The 17,924-nt window shown below is 45.0% G+C and overlaps 1 protein-coding gene across 3 annotated transcripts in view; it reads left to right on the top strand.

Moving 5' to 3' along the window:
* The window catches only part of aqr (aquarius intron-binding spliceosomal factor), a 58,146-nt gene that overhangs the window by 21,892 nt on the left and 18,330 nt on the right, over nt 1-17,924 (top strand). For all 3 annotated transcript variants that reach the window (XM_029729878.1, XM_029729877.1, XM_029729879.1), the window contains exons 19-30: nt 941-1,110; nt 1,662-1,903; nt 2,023-2,169; nt 3,004-3,073; nt 4,554-4,664; nt 6,009-6,118; nt 9,660-9,795; nt 11,286-11,495; nt 13,825-13,962; nt 14,067-14,138; nt 14,830-15,017; nt 15,776-15,947. In XM_029729878.1, coding sequence (XP_029585738.1) covers nt 941-1,110; nt 1,662-1,903; nt 2,023-2,169; nt 3,004-3,073; nt 4,554-4,664; nt 6,009-6,118; nt 9,660-9,795; nt 11,286-11,495; nt 13,825-13,962; nt 14,067-14,138; nt 14,830-15,017; nt 15,776-15,947 — 1,766 coding nt within the window. The remainder of the gene's footprint in view (nt 1-940; nt 1,111-1,661; nt 1,904-2,022; nt 2,170-3,003; nt 3,074-4,553; nt 4,665-6,008; nt 6,119-9,659; nt 9,796-11,285; nt 11,496-13,824; nt 13,963-14,066; nt 14,139-14,829; nt 15,018-15,775; nt 15,948-17,924) is intronic.

Consider the following 17,924-nt stretch of genomic DNA (forward strand, 5'->3'; position numbering starts at 1 on the left):
TGTGGAAGGCTACCTGAAACGTTTGACCCAAGTTAAACAATTTAAAGGCAATGCTACCAAATACTAATTGAGTGTATGTAAACTTCTGTTCCACTGGGAATGTGATGGAAGAAAGAAAAAGCTGAAATAAACCATTCTCTCTACTATTATTCTGACATTTCACATTCTTAAAATAAAGTGGTGATCCTAACTGACCTAAGACAGGGAATTTTTACTAGGATTAAATGTCAGGAATTGTGAAAAACTGAGTTTAACTGTATTTGGCTAAGGTGTATGTAAACTTCCGACTTCAACTGTATGTCCAAAAGTACACTTGCGCAGACATTTAGAAACGCAGGAATTAAGACTTTTGAGTAGTAAGACGTATAAAAGCAACAAATACCATTAATAAGAAGGGGCTTGAAGAGTCTTATGTGGTGAGCTACCACGTGGCTAGGACTTCAACTGTATTTTTAAAGTATGCACTAGGTGTCTGTAATAGAATAAACATGGTAAAAATTAATGTGGACTTTAAATGCATTTCTATAGCTTCCAAAATAGTTTTTTACAACGGTGGGGAAGTACCAAGATGGTGTGGTGGCTTCAAAACAGCACCCCCTGTCAGTCATTTTGTGTGTGTGTGTGTGTGTGTGTGTGTGTGTGTGTGTGTGTGTATATACAGTATATAAATCAATGGTTGCATGTCACAAGATCACATACCAGTTTCTGCCTTGCATGCCTGTTTTGTTTTTTTCCTCAAGTGAATTAATACTAAAAACAATAACTTTTTAAATATTAAACTGTTTACAATCCTATCATATATTCTATTTAAATATGTTCTTTCTACTATCCTATTCCTGCTGGAAATGCACAGGGAAACGTTTTACCTTTGTGCAAATACGTATTAATTCAATCTTGACCATAATGTACTACAATGTGTTGTCCCTATTCTATTCCCCAGGCCCTGACCCCAAGCCCAAACTGAGAGGAGACACCAGGACGTTCAGAGTGTGGCTGGACCCTAACCAGTACCAGCAGGATATGACCAGCAGTATTCAGAACACCACTGAGGACCCCTATGAGTCCTTCAACATCATCATGAGACGCAAGCCCAAAGAGAACAACTTCAAGGTGAGTGGGGGGGGTACTGTATTACTGCTCATTACACATGACCCAGACCACCTTTGTTATTTAAACTCTTTCTCGCAATATCCCTCCCTCCCCTCCATCCCTTCATTCCTTTTTTCATACTACCTCTCACCTTCCATCTATCCATTTATTGCTTCCTCTCTCTTCCCCTTCCCATCATCCCTCCCTTTATTTGAGCATCGCCACCAGGCCTTGATCTCTTCTTCTCCACCCCACCCCTGGGTGATCAATCACTCAGACTGGTGCAGCTGGGTCCTGGAGCTGGAAGCCTGAGGGTGATCCAGGATTACCTCCAGGTCAAGGCCTCTGATTTCCCGCCCACAGACCCCAGACAGAGGCCCTCGAGGGCCCCCCTCCCCCTCATCTCTCGGTGTCCATCTCTGGAGGAATGCCTGTAGTATGATGCACATTCTGTTAAATCAGGTTGCACTACTGGAGGAGGCTGCTGCTGGCAGAGAAGGCCAAGAGAGCCAGGAGTTATCTTGGCAATTCAAATGTAGCCGTTAACTATCTTGGTGCGTTTTCTCCCCCAGGCTGTCCTGGAGACGATCAGGAACCTGATGAACACTGAGTGTGTGGTCCCAGAATGGCTCCATGACATCATCCTGGGCTATGGTGACCCGGGCTCCGCCCACTACTCCAAGATGCCCAATCAGATCTCCTCCCTGGACTTCAATGACACCTTCCTGTCGATCGACCACCTGAGGTCCTGTTTCCCTGGTTACACTGTTAAGGTCACCGAGGACAACCCTGAGTTGCAGATACCCCCTTTCAGGTCAGAGGTCAAGGGTCAGATGGAGTAGGGTTGGGGTCATTGTCTTCCTGGGCTGTTGTCTTTTTGATGTGGTCCAACCTCAACATATCTTTGAACCTTCTGCTCTTTCCCCACCCTAGAATCAAGTTCCCTGTGCAGAACACGGTAGACAAAGGCAAGAAGAGGAAGGCAGACTCCGAGGAGAAAATGGAGGAAGAAAAAACTCTTATAGTGGAGCCTCACGTCACGCCCAACCGGGGACCCTACCCCTACAATCAGCCCAAACGGTGAGGATCGAAGGTTAAAGTTCAGGTTACCAGGTCAACCAAAAGAGTTCAGGAGTCCCTGCAGGGTTGGCACCGCACAGAGGTCAAGTCCTTGTCCTCTCTCTAGCCAGTCAAGTCTCATCTTGCTCCACTATGTCCACAGGGCTCCTAAATAAAGCACCCACCTTTTTGTTTAGCCTATGCTCAGGGCCTGCGTGTTTCCACCCCTAATGTGCCTGCCTGCTCCAAATTTAGCTTCCCCCAAAGGCCTGACTAGTTTATGCTTGAGGGCGCTTACTGAGCAAACCTTTCCCCCTAGAGCAAAAACAACCCCTGCTCTGTAAAATGCAACGCTCTAAAATGTTTACATTTCTGTCAGGGACGTTTTATAGTGATTCCTATTTATTCGGGTTGGTGTGTTTTGATTTGCTATGTTAGCGTGAGTTCTGGGGATTTGCGCTGTTGGCTGTGTAGTGTTTTGGTGGTTCTGTTTGGTGAGGTAATTTCCTGACATTTTAGCCCTGTAGCGAACTAGATCAAAACAAACTGTCAAATTCGGTTGTTGATGTCTTAATTATATCAATCTTAATCATAACTGAGCAGAAATTAATTGGCTTGTTAGTTAATGAAATTATCATTCATCTGATCTGATGGTAACTTTGCTTCTTCAGTTGCACTTTGATATTCAAATCCTGTTAGTCACAGAAGCTCCTCTGGGTCCCTTGACTGAAACGTCTTTCATGAGGGTTTCAAACACTTCATCACAGAGCTTGTTGAAAACAGCTTTCGTTTAGCTTCTCTGAACATTTTTCTTAAAACCTTCTAACCACGAGTTCTAACTTTGTGTTTGAACAGAAATACCATCCAGTTTACACCAACTCAGGTTGAGGCCATCCGCGCTGGGATGCAGCCTGGACTGACCATGGTAAGAACATTTTACGGACTTAAGTATACCTCGTCTGCTACCTTTTTACACAAATCCGATAAACTGACCTCATACTGTTCATAGGAATCATTGATATTGCTTTTCATACTTTAATATATTTTCAAGATGAAACATCTTGTAGGAATTGACTACTCCTATCTGGCCACTTGAATAAACCAAGGCAATGGACAGACGGCATTAAAAGTTTGAGCAACAATTGAAGTCTCCCGGCCATTGGCTTGTGAGTTAAACTGCCTTTCAATCACTCATAGCCCAGGGTGTGATGTTGGCTACTTCAGCAGGCCGGCCATACCAGTGAGCTGTGATATGACAGGTTTAATATTGGCCCTGTCTGCTTGAAGAGCTGAGGATTTGTGAGCACTCTTCCTGACGCAGAGGACTCCCCAGCCACTAGTAAATAAGGTGCAGATCAGTCACACCTTGCCAGTGAAATACTTCCCTGAATGCCCATCCGCTAAATGATCTTAAATGGTGCCGATGAAGAACACACACACACGCACAGCCTCTCAGAAACGCACATACACACTCTACTACCCTCTCTGGTGTTTCTGGTGACAACACACACACACACACACACACACACACACTACCGCCTTGCTTTGATGAAGCTCATTCCTGGCGTGGTGATTGGTAGCTGGCTGAGTGGGCAGCCTGAGTAAATATGGCAGTCGTAAAACAACTCTGCACAGACACACACACACACACCGCTCACTGGCATGACGCGACAATCGTTAGCAGCCAAGACAGCCTCCCAGTCCCATGCTTCTCCGATCATCTGTTGGATCAGTGTAGGAGCCACTTTTAACCCTGCTTTAAAGTTTTTACTTTGTTTTGGGGTGTCCAGTCTGTAAAGTGGACTGGCTTTTATGCGAGTGCCTTAACACTTACCTGTGGTAAGACGGTGGCTAAATGTTTTTATGAATATACCGTCAAGTAAACTCCATTCCCAGTTGTCGCCTCGGCTAGTCTGTGAGCACCTTTCGTCCTGGGAAAGCCCTGATGAAAATGGAATAGTTTGTTTATGATCCTTTCCAACTGGTGTCGTGGTGTTTGTTTGAGGACGGTGATGGTTCTAGACTAGACTCGAGGATCTCTAAAGCCTTAACTAGATACAAAGGTCAAGGAGCCGATGGAAAGAGCTTCTTGTGCTCTGTAGTTTTATTTGTGTTCTCTCTCTGTGTTTCTGTGTCCTTGCCTGTGAGTGCAGGGAGGATGACCTTGCATGCCAAGCACTTCTCACCTCAGCCCTACTCTCACACACCGGTCCTGTCTGATCCGCTGAGGGGGAAACTGTGTGTGTGTTCTGACAGGCACAGGGCCGCCTTGTCAGAACCACTGGGCTCTCCGATGGCAGAGGCATTTTCTGTTAGCTAACCTCCCTTCTCCTTTTTCTCCTCCGTGCACTTTCTCTCGCTGCCTCATGTTCTCTCTCTATCCCTCCTCCCTCACTCTCCGTTAGGTGGTGGGTCCTCCAGGTACAGGAAAGACCGATGTGGCCGTCCAGATCATCTCCAACCTCTACCACAACTTCCCTGAGCAGAGAACCCTCATAGTCACACACTCCAACCAGGTAGGAAATGCCTCTAAAATCACTCAATTTTCATATACTGTATATACAGTGCATTCGGAAAGTATTCAGGCCCCTTGACGTTTTCCACATTTTATGTTACATCCTTATTCTAAAATGTATTAAATAAGAAAGTCATCAGTCTACACACTACCCCATAATGACAAAGCAAAAACAGGTTTCTCTGGTCTGATGAAACCAAGATTGAACTCTTTGGCCTGAATGACAAGCGTCATGTCTGGAGGAAACCTGGCACCATCCCTATGGTGAAGCATGGTGGTGGCAGCATCATGCTGTGGGGATGCATTTCAGCGGCAGGGACTGGGAGACTGGGAGGGAGGATCGGGAAAATAACCGGAGCAAAGTACAGAGAGATCCTTGAAGAACTGCTCCAGAGCGCTCAGGACCTGAGACTGTTGCGAAGGTTCACCTTCCAGCAGGAACGACTCTAAGCGCACAGCCAAGACAACGCAGGAGTGGCTTCGGGACAAGTGTCAATGTCCTTGAGTTGCCCAGCCAGAGCCCAGACTTGAACCCGATCAAACAGCTCTGGAGAGACCTGAAAAGAACTGTGCAGTGACACTCCCATTCCAACCTGACAGAGCTTGAGAGGATCTGCAGAGAAGAATGGGAGAAACTCCCCAAATACAGGTCGGCCAAGCTTGTAGCTTCATACGCGAGAACTCAAGGCTGTAATCGCTGCCAAAGGTGCTTCAACAAAGTACTCAGTAAAGGGTCTGAATATTATGTAAATGGGATTATTTCTGTTTTATATTTTTAATAAATGTGCTCAATTTCATAACCTGTTTTTGCTTTGTCATTATGGGATATTGTGTGTAGATTGATGAGGGGGGGGGGGCTCCTTAATCAATTTTGGAATAAGGCTGTAACGTAACAAATTGGAAAAAGTGAAGGGGACTGAATACTTTCTGAATGCACTGTGTACCATCATTTATAGGCATGTAGCAGAAGCTTTTATCCAAAGCAACATATGGATAACACACAGGCCCCTATATTCATAGATATGGCCCATATAGTCACAAGTATTGCATGTTGGAAGCTTTTTATGAAAAGGTTCTTCACCTCTTGACTGATCATATTTTAGGAAGCAAAGTTGCTGCTGGAGGAATTCACCAATCCTCCCCAAAATGGTGGCATTAATCACTGAGAAATCCCAACCTAATGTCACGGAGGAAAAATTAAAAAGCTCCCCTGTGCCCCAGTCTCCTCGCCTCAGTATTTAATCAAAAAGCCTTGTCCCCTTTCTGTTCACCCTGCCACGCTGTAAGAGGTGTGTGTGTGTGTGTGCGCGCGCAGGCATTCACCTCTGTTCTGCGTGTGTTCCAGGCTCTGAACCAGCTGTTTGAGAAGATCATGGCTCTGGACATAGACGAGCGTCACCTCCTGCGTATGGGCCACGGAGAGGAGGCACTGGAAACTGAGAAGGACTTCAGTAGGTGAGAGAATGCCACATGTGGTGTTACACACACACACACACACACACACACGTCTCTCCCTCCCCCTCTCACACGCCCAACTACACACACATTCCTTACTGACCTCACACACACACAACTCTACACATGCATACATCTATCTGAGCACACATCCAGCTCCACACATGCAGTACACATACATACAGTGACAGGTATAGCCAGCTGGTCCCTCTCATAATTAGTCCAAGTCAGACAGAGCCACTCGATACCCCCCATACACTCCAGCCTGGTCATGGTTTTATCTTAATTAGGGCCTACTGCGCTCACGCATGCTCGCTGTCTCCCCTATTTCCATCAACCATTCCATCCTGATTAGTGCTCTCAACATTTGGGCCTTGTACAGTGTCTCACTGGCCCATTTGGGACTCATTTGGCATGAAAAGTGGTGTTTTTAGAGTTTTATTTGGAGGACCGATTGGCAACCAAAACTGGTTGGGTCTTCAAGACCTTGCTAGGCTGTGGATTTGAGGCCTCGGTGGTCCCTCGTTGTTGCAGACCCCTGGTGCATGCACACAGATGCCGGGAGCAGATTGTCTCACCGGTAGGAAACACGCTAGAATTCCCACCCACGCAATTGGGGGAATTCTTTCTGTGGCTATGTGTCTCTGTCTCATTCAATGCCTTGAGGTACTGTGACTCAGAGACCTAACCACACAGACATTGACTAGCGGGAGAGAGATGGGGGAAGCCAGCAAACTGAAACCATTTACAGCAGACCTGAGACTGAGTGGGGGAGGGAGGGAGGAAGAGCGGAAGGGAGAAACCCAAAACCTTTACATAACCATTTTTTCCCAATCTACCTTAGCTTTGATCTTGCTGTCAGACGGACTAACTAGTTAATTGAGACCAAGTATAGACCTCCGTGAGGATGAATAGCCTCAAGCCTTGTATCAGAGCAGGAGCCTTATGGAGTCTGTCGATTAGGCTACTACATCTTTAGCCAATGGAAACGATGTGTGCTCAAAGAATGTCAGTGGAAGCCACAACAAATAGGTCTAGTGATACAAAATATACATGGATCAGTTGTGTTGATTAAATAGGCAGACATTGCTCTAAACCTAGAGATTCTGGCCTTACCTAGTCTTGGCTCACTAAAGCCTTAGGCCGGGATTCAATCCGATCGCGGGTCAAAGGCATTGCAGCTTTTAACGGCAATGAATCCGCATTCGCAAAGATCCCATTTACAGTAAACGCTGCGTATGTCGGCTCTATCGGAAAAGCCGCAATGCCTATAACCCGAGATCGTATTGAATCGCGACCTTAGCATTAGGAGTTCATGCACGATCCTCTTCTGTTTTAAAACTGAATGGTTTTCTCCTGTTTCCTGCCAACTGAACACAGCTCCTTGTTGCGTAGAGCAGAGATGAGGAGTGGATGTGACGGCCCTCTCTCTGGAGGAGCACCATTGCATTATGCAGATCAGCTAAAGCTAGCTACAGCACCAGGACGAGAGGCAGATTAAGCTGCTGCTAAGAACATGCACACTGACTCCACGTTCACTCCTTCCTTCCGGTCCAATGACGAGGAAGGAGTAAGCTGGGGAAACTAATTAACACTACTGTATGGGAGGAACAATGAACAGGCATAGAGGCCTTCTCTGTTCTCACTGCTCAACCAATGGTAGTTTACAGTGACATTAATATACAGTACTTTGCCTTTTAATCAAAAATGTCAAATGCTATAAATACACAGTTTCCCTTCTCTCAGTTAAGTGAAGTTTTAATGAGATTAAAATACTGATTGGTCAGAGAACACGGGTGTAAGTTGAAAGCTCTTCGTGACTAAATGGGTCAGTTTGTGTGTTCTCGCTTTCTTGGTCTCCTGGGATGGTAGAGCAGAAGGCTGCTTTTGTGAGGAGGGAAACAAGGTCGGCACTTTTTTTTTTATTTTATCGTCAGCCGGTGTAATTCTGTTTGAATCCTCTGCTGTGAAGCTTAGTGGGATATCTATTTATAGGTCCCTACCTCAACTCTCTCTCACAGCACTGTGTCTGGGTGACCTCTGACATGGCATGTCCCAGTGCCACGTACTAATACCAATTGGCTTTCTGGTTTGTTGTGGCGGGACACCTAACTAGTCAAGATGACAAGTTTTTACTGTGATTTTAGTCTTTTCCGTTTGTTCAAAATATCTTTTTTTATTTTTTATTTATTCAATAGTAGTCAATTGTGGTAAATAATATATGTGATCAGTGGTACACATTATTAGTGACAAAGGAAATTTGGTCCATCTGTGCATTTATTTCCCATCGCCTCAGCAACCAACACTTTAATACCCAGCGTTGAGTAGGGGTGTAAAGTACTTAAGTATTTTTGGTACCTGTACTTTACTTTACTATTTATATTTTTGACTAATTTTACTTGACTACATTCCTGAAGAAATATTGTACTTTTGACAGTATTTTCCCTGACAATCAGTACTTGTTACATTTGAATGCTTAGCAGGACAGGAAAATGTGTCAAATTCATACACTTGTCAAGAGAACACGTGGTCGTCCCTACTGCCTCTGGCGGACTCTAAACACATTCATCTTTTGTAAATAATGTCTAAGTGTTGGAGTGCGCCCCTGGCTATCCATACAGTTTAAAAACAAGAAAATGGTGCCGTCTCCTTTACCCCTACCTACATGAACATATTACCTGAATTACCTAGACTAACCTGTTCCCCAGCACATTGACTCGGTATCTGTATATACTGTAGCCTCGTTGTTATTTTATTGTTACTTTAGTTTATTTAGTAAATATTTTCTTAACCACGTTGGTTAAGGGTTTGAAAGTAAGTAGTTCACGGTAAGGTCTGCACCTGTTTTAGGTGGCGCATGTGACAAATACATTTTGATTTGATTAAATTTTATATACGGATTTTTAAAGCATTTTTACTTTTGAGGCTTAAGTATATTTGAGCAATTACATTTACTTTTGATACTTAATTATATTTAAAACCAAATACTTTTACTGAAGTATTTTACTGGCTGACTTTTACTTGAGTAACTTTCTATTAAGGTATCTATACTTTTACTGAAGTATGACAATTGGGTACTTTTTCCACCACTGCCATTGAGTTAGCGTTCGTATACTTTTGATTATCCACTTGAAGCCTGCTGCCTTGTTGCTTGCAGCTTATTCGCACGTGTAGGATGAACATTTTAGAGGTTTAAAACGCTATCCCTAGGCTGTGATGTCACAGGTTTAGGCTTCAGATTTCCTCAAAACATGAACATTTCCCCTCAGATTTGTGTGATATGACTCTCAGCTCTGGAAGGGCAGGCAATGTGTAGGGAAGGTTGGGACTGTTATCAGCACTATGAGAATAGGGTGTTCTGATTGTATAGGGTTGTTCATGTTACTAGGTGTAATCAACGGCACAAAAAAACAGGATTTTCCATCTCGAGGTAAAAAAAAAAAAAAACATGAAAAAAAATACGCTAGTAAGTCCCAATAACGTAACAGGGTTGAGGTTTTCCTAGAATGAAAAGACTGATGTAATGTGGAATGTTGTTCAGGTATGGGCGTGTGAACTACGTGCTGGCCAGGAGGCTGGAGCTGCTCAGAGAGGTGGGTCGTCTGCAGGAGAGTCTGGATGTCCCCGGAGACGTGTCCTACACCTGTGAGACCGCAGGACACTTCTACCTCTACCAGGTCAGTACAGGAGGGATGTGTGGGTTCTGGGTGTGTGCGTATATGGATGTGAACGTGTGTGTGTGTGTGTGTGTGTGTGTGTGTGTGTGTGTGTGTGTGTGTGTGCCACTTTCCAGTACAGGGAGGACATATGCATTTCCAGATGAATCAATAATTCTTTATATCCCCACCTGCAAAAATGGAGAATAAAATGCATCTCTAAAATCAACGTTCAAGGGGAGTCTGCTTATCCGTGTTGCGCTTTCCTCATCCCAGTTCAGTAAGTGTCAGTATCTAGTTTCCTTTCACTTCATATCTGCCTTCGACAGAGAATACCACAATATTAAACCAACCCCTCAGTTATTATACTCAATCCTCAGTTTATTTCTGTCACCTAAATCCTGCATACTGGCTCCAGGAGGCATCAGCAGAACAGCCCAGAATAGACAACAGAGCCTTTTTAAACAAAAGAGAAGACGACACAAGGCAACTGTCAACTTAAGAAGACCTGAGATGGCTCATACGATAGCCCATATCAATAATCAAGAAGAGTTCTCACTGAGGAGGCATGCTGTCAGTAAGATGAAACTAGGAGCACGGGAGGCTGGTGAGGGGAGGCAGAGGAGTGAGGGAGACAGTGGTTTAATAGCAGATTCCACAGTCATTGTGTCAGGCTCAGTATTGTAGTGGGGGTTATGGAACCTATGGTCTATGCCAGACCCCTCACTCAACACATAGAAATCCTCCATGCCAGTAAGGGGTCTCCCCTCTTCTCTGATTCCTATTGTCATCAAGCTTTTTATAGTCTTTGAACAGACGCAAGCAGAACAGACACCAGCTATCTACACGACTTCACGGACAACTCATCAAAATATCTCCCATAACATTGTCATAAAGGTTTCTAAATGGTTACACATCTCTGTGTATAGGCCAGGGCACTCCTGTCAGATGAAGAGTGTCCTCTGTTCCCTCATCTGCCCTGTCACCTTACCACTCAGAGACCTTGTAAGGGATTGGACATCAGGCAGTAATGAGCATGAGGAGATGGTCCTGATGTAGAATATCAGGGGTGGATAATGGTCTCTGTTAATCGTTATGGCCTATTAAAGCAGATGGCCAAGCGACAGCCCCATTTGGAATATTGATTCAATTGAAAGTTGTTCAGTTCCCTAAGGCTGTGTTTGTTTTCCTTTGTTTGAAAGTATCACTATATATCACGGTTCCACACGTTCCCGTGACACTCAAGGGGAAAATAGAATTCATATTTTATTCTGTTCTTTTCCCATTTATATTCTTACTATAAAATGTGTTTGCGTCCATGTCTGACTGTGCGTGCCTTTTTTGTATGTGATGCAACGAGCGTGTTTGTATGAAGAAGCATGCGTGCTCTGTGAATGGGACTCAACTGTGTGTATCTGTATGAGTGAGAATGCATGTGTGCGGCATACCAAAAAGGAGCAAGACCTGTAACATCCAGGAGGGGGGGTCTGTCTGGTGTCCTCCCGCTGTAGGTGATGTCTCGCTGGGAAGAGTACATGAGCAAGGTCCGTTCGAAGCAGGGCTGTCCGGTGGAGGCCGAGGCCGTGGCAGCACAGTTCCCCTTCCATAAGTATTTCTCCAACGCCCCCCAGCCTGTGTTCTACGGTCGCTCCTACGAAGAAGACATGGACATTGCAGAGGGCTGCTACCGACACATCAAGAAGATCTTTACCCAGCTGGAGGTAGGGCAGGCCACACACACACGCGCATCACGTAGAGGCACACACACGTCACATGTTTATCTAGATGAAGGCACATGCTCAACACGCCAAGAAGCTCCTCACTATCAGAGGTCAACATGTCACACTCACAACCTCTTGAACACACACATCTTCACCCCAGTCAGTGGTAAGTGTGTTTCTCTCACACACACACACACACACACACACACACACACACACACACACACACACACACACACACACCATGTCAGCAGATTGGCTGTTCCTCATGGGTCATTAGCCAGCTGTGTGTGTTGTGGGCAGGTGGGAGCTGGAACACTGAACACGAGATTGTGTTTACCCCACTGGCTCCATAACAGGTCCGATTCTGATCCCCTCTCTCTATGGACATCCTACTCTTTGCGGAAGTAGCTTTGCACTCACAGTTACATCGCATTGAATCAGATTTCAACAGCTGTTTCTGTTGTGATATTAGGAGTTTGTAATATGATGCGGTTGGATCGATGGTGCAATTCTTCCATATTCACCACCATCTTTATCTCCACGTAACTCTCTCTCTCTCTCTCTCTCTCTCTCGGCCTCCCTTTTTCTCCCTCCTTTCCTCTCCCTCTCCTCACTCTCTCTGTGTGAGACATGGGTTGGCATTACATGACGTGTGGCAGTGCATGTCTCCCCAGATGCCGCTGGGAGATTACAGGCCCCTGCATTCACTCTGCATTCCCTGCACACACACACACTCTGAAACCGGACTTCTGTGTACACATACACACACCTCAGATACAGCCCCTCCTGGTTGCGCCCAGTCTTTATATAGAGATAACAATAACGTTAGAGATTTATGGGAGCAACGTTGAAGGCCTCGCAGAAGCAATATAGAAGTTATTCACGGGAGGTAATATCCTAACATGTATGTGTGGCCTTGATTTTTATATGGCATCCCTCGTATCACTGGCCCCATCACATCAGACGGGTGAACCTCACTATGTTCACTCAGCCTGGCCTTAGCCTCGCCCATGATGCTGCTGCTGCAGAGATATCAGTCTGTCTCCCCACCTAGATGTTACAATCTCCCTCTAGAATCACAGGAGAATGAAAGTGCTCTGTTGCCTGGCTGCCTACCAGGAGTGTTTTAAAGATGTTTGTGTATTATGAGGTGCCAACACACACACACACACACACAACCGGAACACAGTGTACAGATGTCTACCGCTTTGATTTCTCTACATCCAGCCTCACGCTATTTATCCTTTTTCTTTTCTTTTTCCTATATTTTTCTTCCTCTCCTTTCAGTCCGCGAATCCTCCCAGGGAGGTAGGAAGAAAGACGGCTTAATTTCACCCTTCAACCGCTGAGGAACCACGGGGGGGTTAAAAATAGCCCTCATTAATATTACATGTTTTGGTCGCGTTTAATATTATTGTAAAAATAGTAACTTATCAAATATTTATCTCTCCCAGTTCCCTCTGAGGCTCCACCTCCCTCAGCCCTCCTCACCCCCCAAGCCCCTTGACCGCAAATGTGGCCGTCTCAAAATAACCACACTAGCCTACTAGCCCACTCTCATCCCCAGCAGTATAGAGCTATGATATCTCTACCGGGTCTCTCTCAATTTAAGCGACTCCCTTTCGGTCCCTTTTAGGAAAATGTGGCCGGGCCCCCAGTCTTGCTTTTCCCATTCAGAAGAGCCCTGTAATGGAATCTGTTGTGAAGTGCTGGGCTGCTCACTAAGCTTCTATTGAACACTAACCCATATCCTGTAAATGCTCACCCTGCCTGCTCCTGAGGATAGAAAGGACTGACAAGTAGATTGCTGAAAATGAGGATATCCGGTCTTGAGATCTCAAGGATTTCCTAAAAGCAGAGCAAGGTCACGTGCAATTACTGTCTTACATTTCATTCCTTCTTTTGGTATTTTTTCAATGGAATCTCTAAGAATCCAGTTTTTATAAAAACATGTACGGCCTTGCATGACCTCCCTGTTGTAGATGACAGCATTTGACATATATCTGGACACACAATTGATTATGGTCCCCTATTTTGGCACCAAAGCAAAGTATTTTTTCCGACATAGATGTATTGTGTTTATTTAGAGCATTGAGTCAGATCACATCCCCGTGGATGGAGGTTTAAGTGTTATATTACCCTTCACTTTTTTTTACATCCAAGGATAATTGTATTCCATTGTGTCATCTTATGATAAACATCTGCTCACTGTGGTGCAGCGCTTTGAACCAGTCATCACTACCTGACAATGCGGGTGATTTAACCTTTAACTCTAACCCCAGCCCTCTGAACCACCTTCTTACTAGTGTGTGTGTGTGTCCATCAGGAGTTCCGGGCCTTTGAGCTGCTGAGGAGTGGACTGGACCGTTCCAAGTACCTGCTGGTGAAGGAGGCAAAGATCATCGCTATGACCTGCACCCACGCTGCCCTCAAACGCCATGACCTGGTAGAGCTGGGCTTCAAGGTCAGACACACACACACACACACACACACACACACCCTACGATCACACACACAACTCGGGTCAGAGGCAACTCGTCACTTACACAAATGTTCTTCTGTTTTCAGTATGACAACATCCTGATGGAGGAAGCAGCTCAGATCCTGGAGATAGAGACCTTCATCCCTCTCCTGCTGCAGGTAAATTACAACAGCCAGACCCCAAAATCCCACTGGCGCTAAACCCCAGAGTTCAGGTCTAAAGCCCTTTTTTAGGTCTATACTTCCCCTGAGAAGAGAACTCCTTGTCACTCAGGATGAATGGGGTCATCATGCTGAGGCCTAATAGCCTCAGGTAGCAGATGGCACTAGGGAGACCATTAAGCCACATCAACCTGGCCAACAACCTCTTAGTCTCCTCTTGCTCCAACCAATGCAAACATCCAACCCATCATGCCTGCTGTCGTAGCATCGCAGGCGGTAACGAGAATCCACATCCCCCACCTTTCATTTTCCTTCCATTGGATCCCTATCAGTGATTGAATCAGGCTGGACTTATGAGCCTTGGTAATATCAGGTTTGTCTGGGGTCAAGCCCTCATTACTCTCCCTCCTAATCAGCAGAAGCCTAGTAAACGCATCAGTGAGGCTCCGCTCTGTCTCTATCCTACCTCTCCTGCATTCCCAGTATTATATACCAGTCAGATAGATGGCGCACAAAGTTCACCACTCAGTTAACAGGCAGAGGGAGGAGAATGGAGAAAAGGAAAGGTGAAGAGCAGATGTGTGAAGAGGTGCAGGGCTGGTGATGGGCGTTTTGAATTACAAGGCGTTTTCCCTAAGAACGCTTTGTGGAGAAGAACTGACCTTGTATCTTTCCTCTCCCGCTCCAGAACCCAGAGGACGGTTACAGCCGGCTGAAGCGTTGGATCATGATAGGAGACCACCACCAGCTGCCCCCCGTCATTAAGAACATGGCTTTCCAGAAGTACTCCAACATGGAGCAGTCCCTGTTCACCCGCTTCGTACGCCTAGGGGTGCCCACCGTGGACCTGGACGCACAGGGACGTGCCCGCGCCAGGTGGGTTAGGCCCACTGGGGACAAGGGAATATGGTTTAAACAGAAATGCTGAATACGTTACATATTATTTTGATCTAATCAAACATAAACAAGTCTGAACATGCAAAAAGTCATTTGAAGTTTTCATCATCAAACATTTATGCACAAATAGCAACAGAATATTTGGTTTAGTGTGAATGTGACATCTCTTAATCCTCTTAAACGTAAGACAAGACAAGAATAACTAGTCTGTTAGCCAGGAGGGTTTAATTGGTTATGTCCGTGATCCAATAGGTTCTAAGTAGCCGCTGATACACGTGAATGGCTCCCTGGCTAATTGGCTTGGCTAATCAGTAGTAGTGCCCTCAGTATGTACTGTATACTAACATGGACGCTAGAATGGTGAATAGTGAATCTCTCTTTAAAGGTGCTACACTAAGGTTTTTTTAAGATTTTTGCATTATAATTTCAGAAAATGTTGATCATATTCCTGCCGCTAAAAGTGGAATGATAGTGTTTCACAGTATTACTTACCCGCCGATGTTGTGACTGGCCGTGATATTGGCCTTTGGATTTCTTCTGCCAGAGCGGAATCTGTTGTTAAACTGAGAAAGCTGTTTTGACTTTGTGGCTATTAGTGGCAGATAAATGATGGCCATTTTCTGAAATTACAATGCAAACATTCTACATAATCCTATGTGTAGCACCTTTTTAATACTAATGTGTCATTCTCTAACCATATGAATGACTGCTAACATGGTAGTCCATCTCTCTTCCAGTCTGTGTAACCTGTATAACTGGCGCTATAAGCAGCTGGGGAACCTGCCCCACGTACAGCTCTTGCCCCAGTTCCAGGCCCCCAACCCTGGCCTGACCTTCGACTTCCAGCTAATCAACGTGGAGGACTTCAATGGAGTGGGAGAGTCCGAGCCCAACCCTTACTTCTACCAGGTTAATAATGCACATTTATACAGGAACACGCACAAGGACTTTGCGTACGTCCACACACACAAGCAGTCCACCTACACTTACACACACACACACACACTTCACATATGCGCACACTCACCACAGTAGCATAGTAGTGTTTATTGTTCAAGGATTCATTCATTTTAAAGCTTAATGGATTCAGAACAAGTCCAGATGATATATTCATTACCCGGGCTAGCTCACCGTTAACACTGGAGCCACTCAGGACAGGCTAATGACTCTGTCCTCCAGACTAGCACTTAGATTGTCTTTCCTTATAAAGAGGCTTAGGCTGGTGTCTCTGTCTGTCTGTGTGCGCGTGTCTCTGTCTGTCTGTGTGTGCGCGTGTCTCTGTCTGTGTGTGCGCGTGTCTCTGTCTGTCTGTGTGTGCGCGTGTCTCTGTCTGTCTGTGTGTGCGTGTCTCTGTCTGTCTGTGTGTGCGTGTCTCTGTCTGTCTGTGTGTGCGTGTCTCTGTCTGTCTGTGTGTGCGTGTCTCTGTCTGTCTGTGTGTGCGTGTCTCTGTCTGTCTGTGTGTGCGTGTCTCTGTCTGTCTGTGTGTGTTTCCGTCTCAGGGTTTCCGTTAGGAAAATGTGGCGCCGGACATTTGACTGGCAGCATTTGAATTAACTGGACCCATATGCATTGGGTGCATAATCTGATTAGGGCTTCCACCCACAGTGCTCAGAATGACAGATCAGGTTTAGATTATGGTGATACGTTTGAACAGAACATGCAGCTCCGTGCGTCGTCTTTACTGAGTTCTGATGCGCACTTTGAAGTAGAGTTGGGCGGTATCCAGATGTTCATACCGTTTCTGTGCCGTACCGTTGCTGTACCATACCGGGGTATAAAAATGGGGGGGGGGGTATTTCTGGGGGGACGCACATAACAATTTAGGCAACAGAGGTCTTGACCCAGAAGAGGGTTGAATGTCTCTGCTGTAACCAAGAACCTTGATGTAGCCACTTAGCCAGCAGGTTAGCAAAACCAATGTATAGCTGGAGCTCTGAGCTGGATTTCATTTATTTCACATATTATATTTCTTATAGTTATACTTAACTTAAAGTTATAAGCAGTGGTGTAGCCCGCAGACCCTGCACAGTTTATGGTATAAACGGTATATCGGCCAATAATACTTTGAAGATGTTAAAATAACTGTCCACATTAACTTTTCCTCACACAACAAGATGAGTAACGAACAGCAAAATCACAAGCCTATGTCAATCTACTATCCCCCATAGTAGAAAAGTTGACCTATTCTATTGGTCTGCTTGTCGTTCTGTGCAAGAAAGCAATGGCCTATTCCAAACGGACTCTGGGACAGTTGTGGGACGATACAACCAATACATAAAATAAAAAAAATTAAAAAATTAAAAAGCAATGAGTCACAACGTTTAGGTTAAAATGTTGATAAACAATTATTTCTTCACATTATAAGCGTACCAATGCACACAAGCAGTAGGCTAGGCACAAATGTTAATTCCCTAATGCAATGAGCAGGAAAACACTTTGTCAAAAGGGCACCTCCGATGTTAGCGGTTTCATGTGACTGATAAGAAAATAGCAGTTAGAAATCTAGGAAGAGGAGAGACCTAAAGATGTAGTCTTACTCTACTGGACAATGACAGAATGTTGATTTGAAAACCAATAGAACATGAGAGAAATAAGCTTCTGGTTTCAATGGTATATGGAGGTCTTTATTAAAGAATTGCCTCCACGTTTCTATGGTCAGAATCCGATTTTAACGAGGCTGCTTTGAAGTGAGGTAAGACTTGCCTCATAATATGAAGTAAAACTTTCCGGTTTTAAGAAATGAACTACCGGTATATGTTTTTGTCCTTGTAAAAGCTTGTTTCACTCCAGCAGCAACGAACAAGCTGTTTGAGTAGCTGTAGCAGCAGCTATATGACAGAGCTGTATCTGACTAACAAAAATACACTAGGCAATTTAATTATGCAA

The sequence above is a fragment of the Salmo trutta genome, chromosome 33 (assembly GCF_901001165.1).
Source record: "Salmo trutta chromosome 33, fSalTru1.1, whole genome shotgun sequence".
Taxonomy (NCBI): domain Eukaryota; kingdom Metazoa; phylum Chordata; class Actinopteri; order Salmoniformes; family Salmonidae; genus Salmo; species Salmo trutta.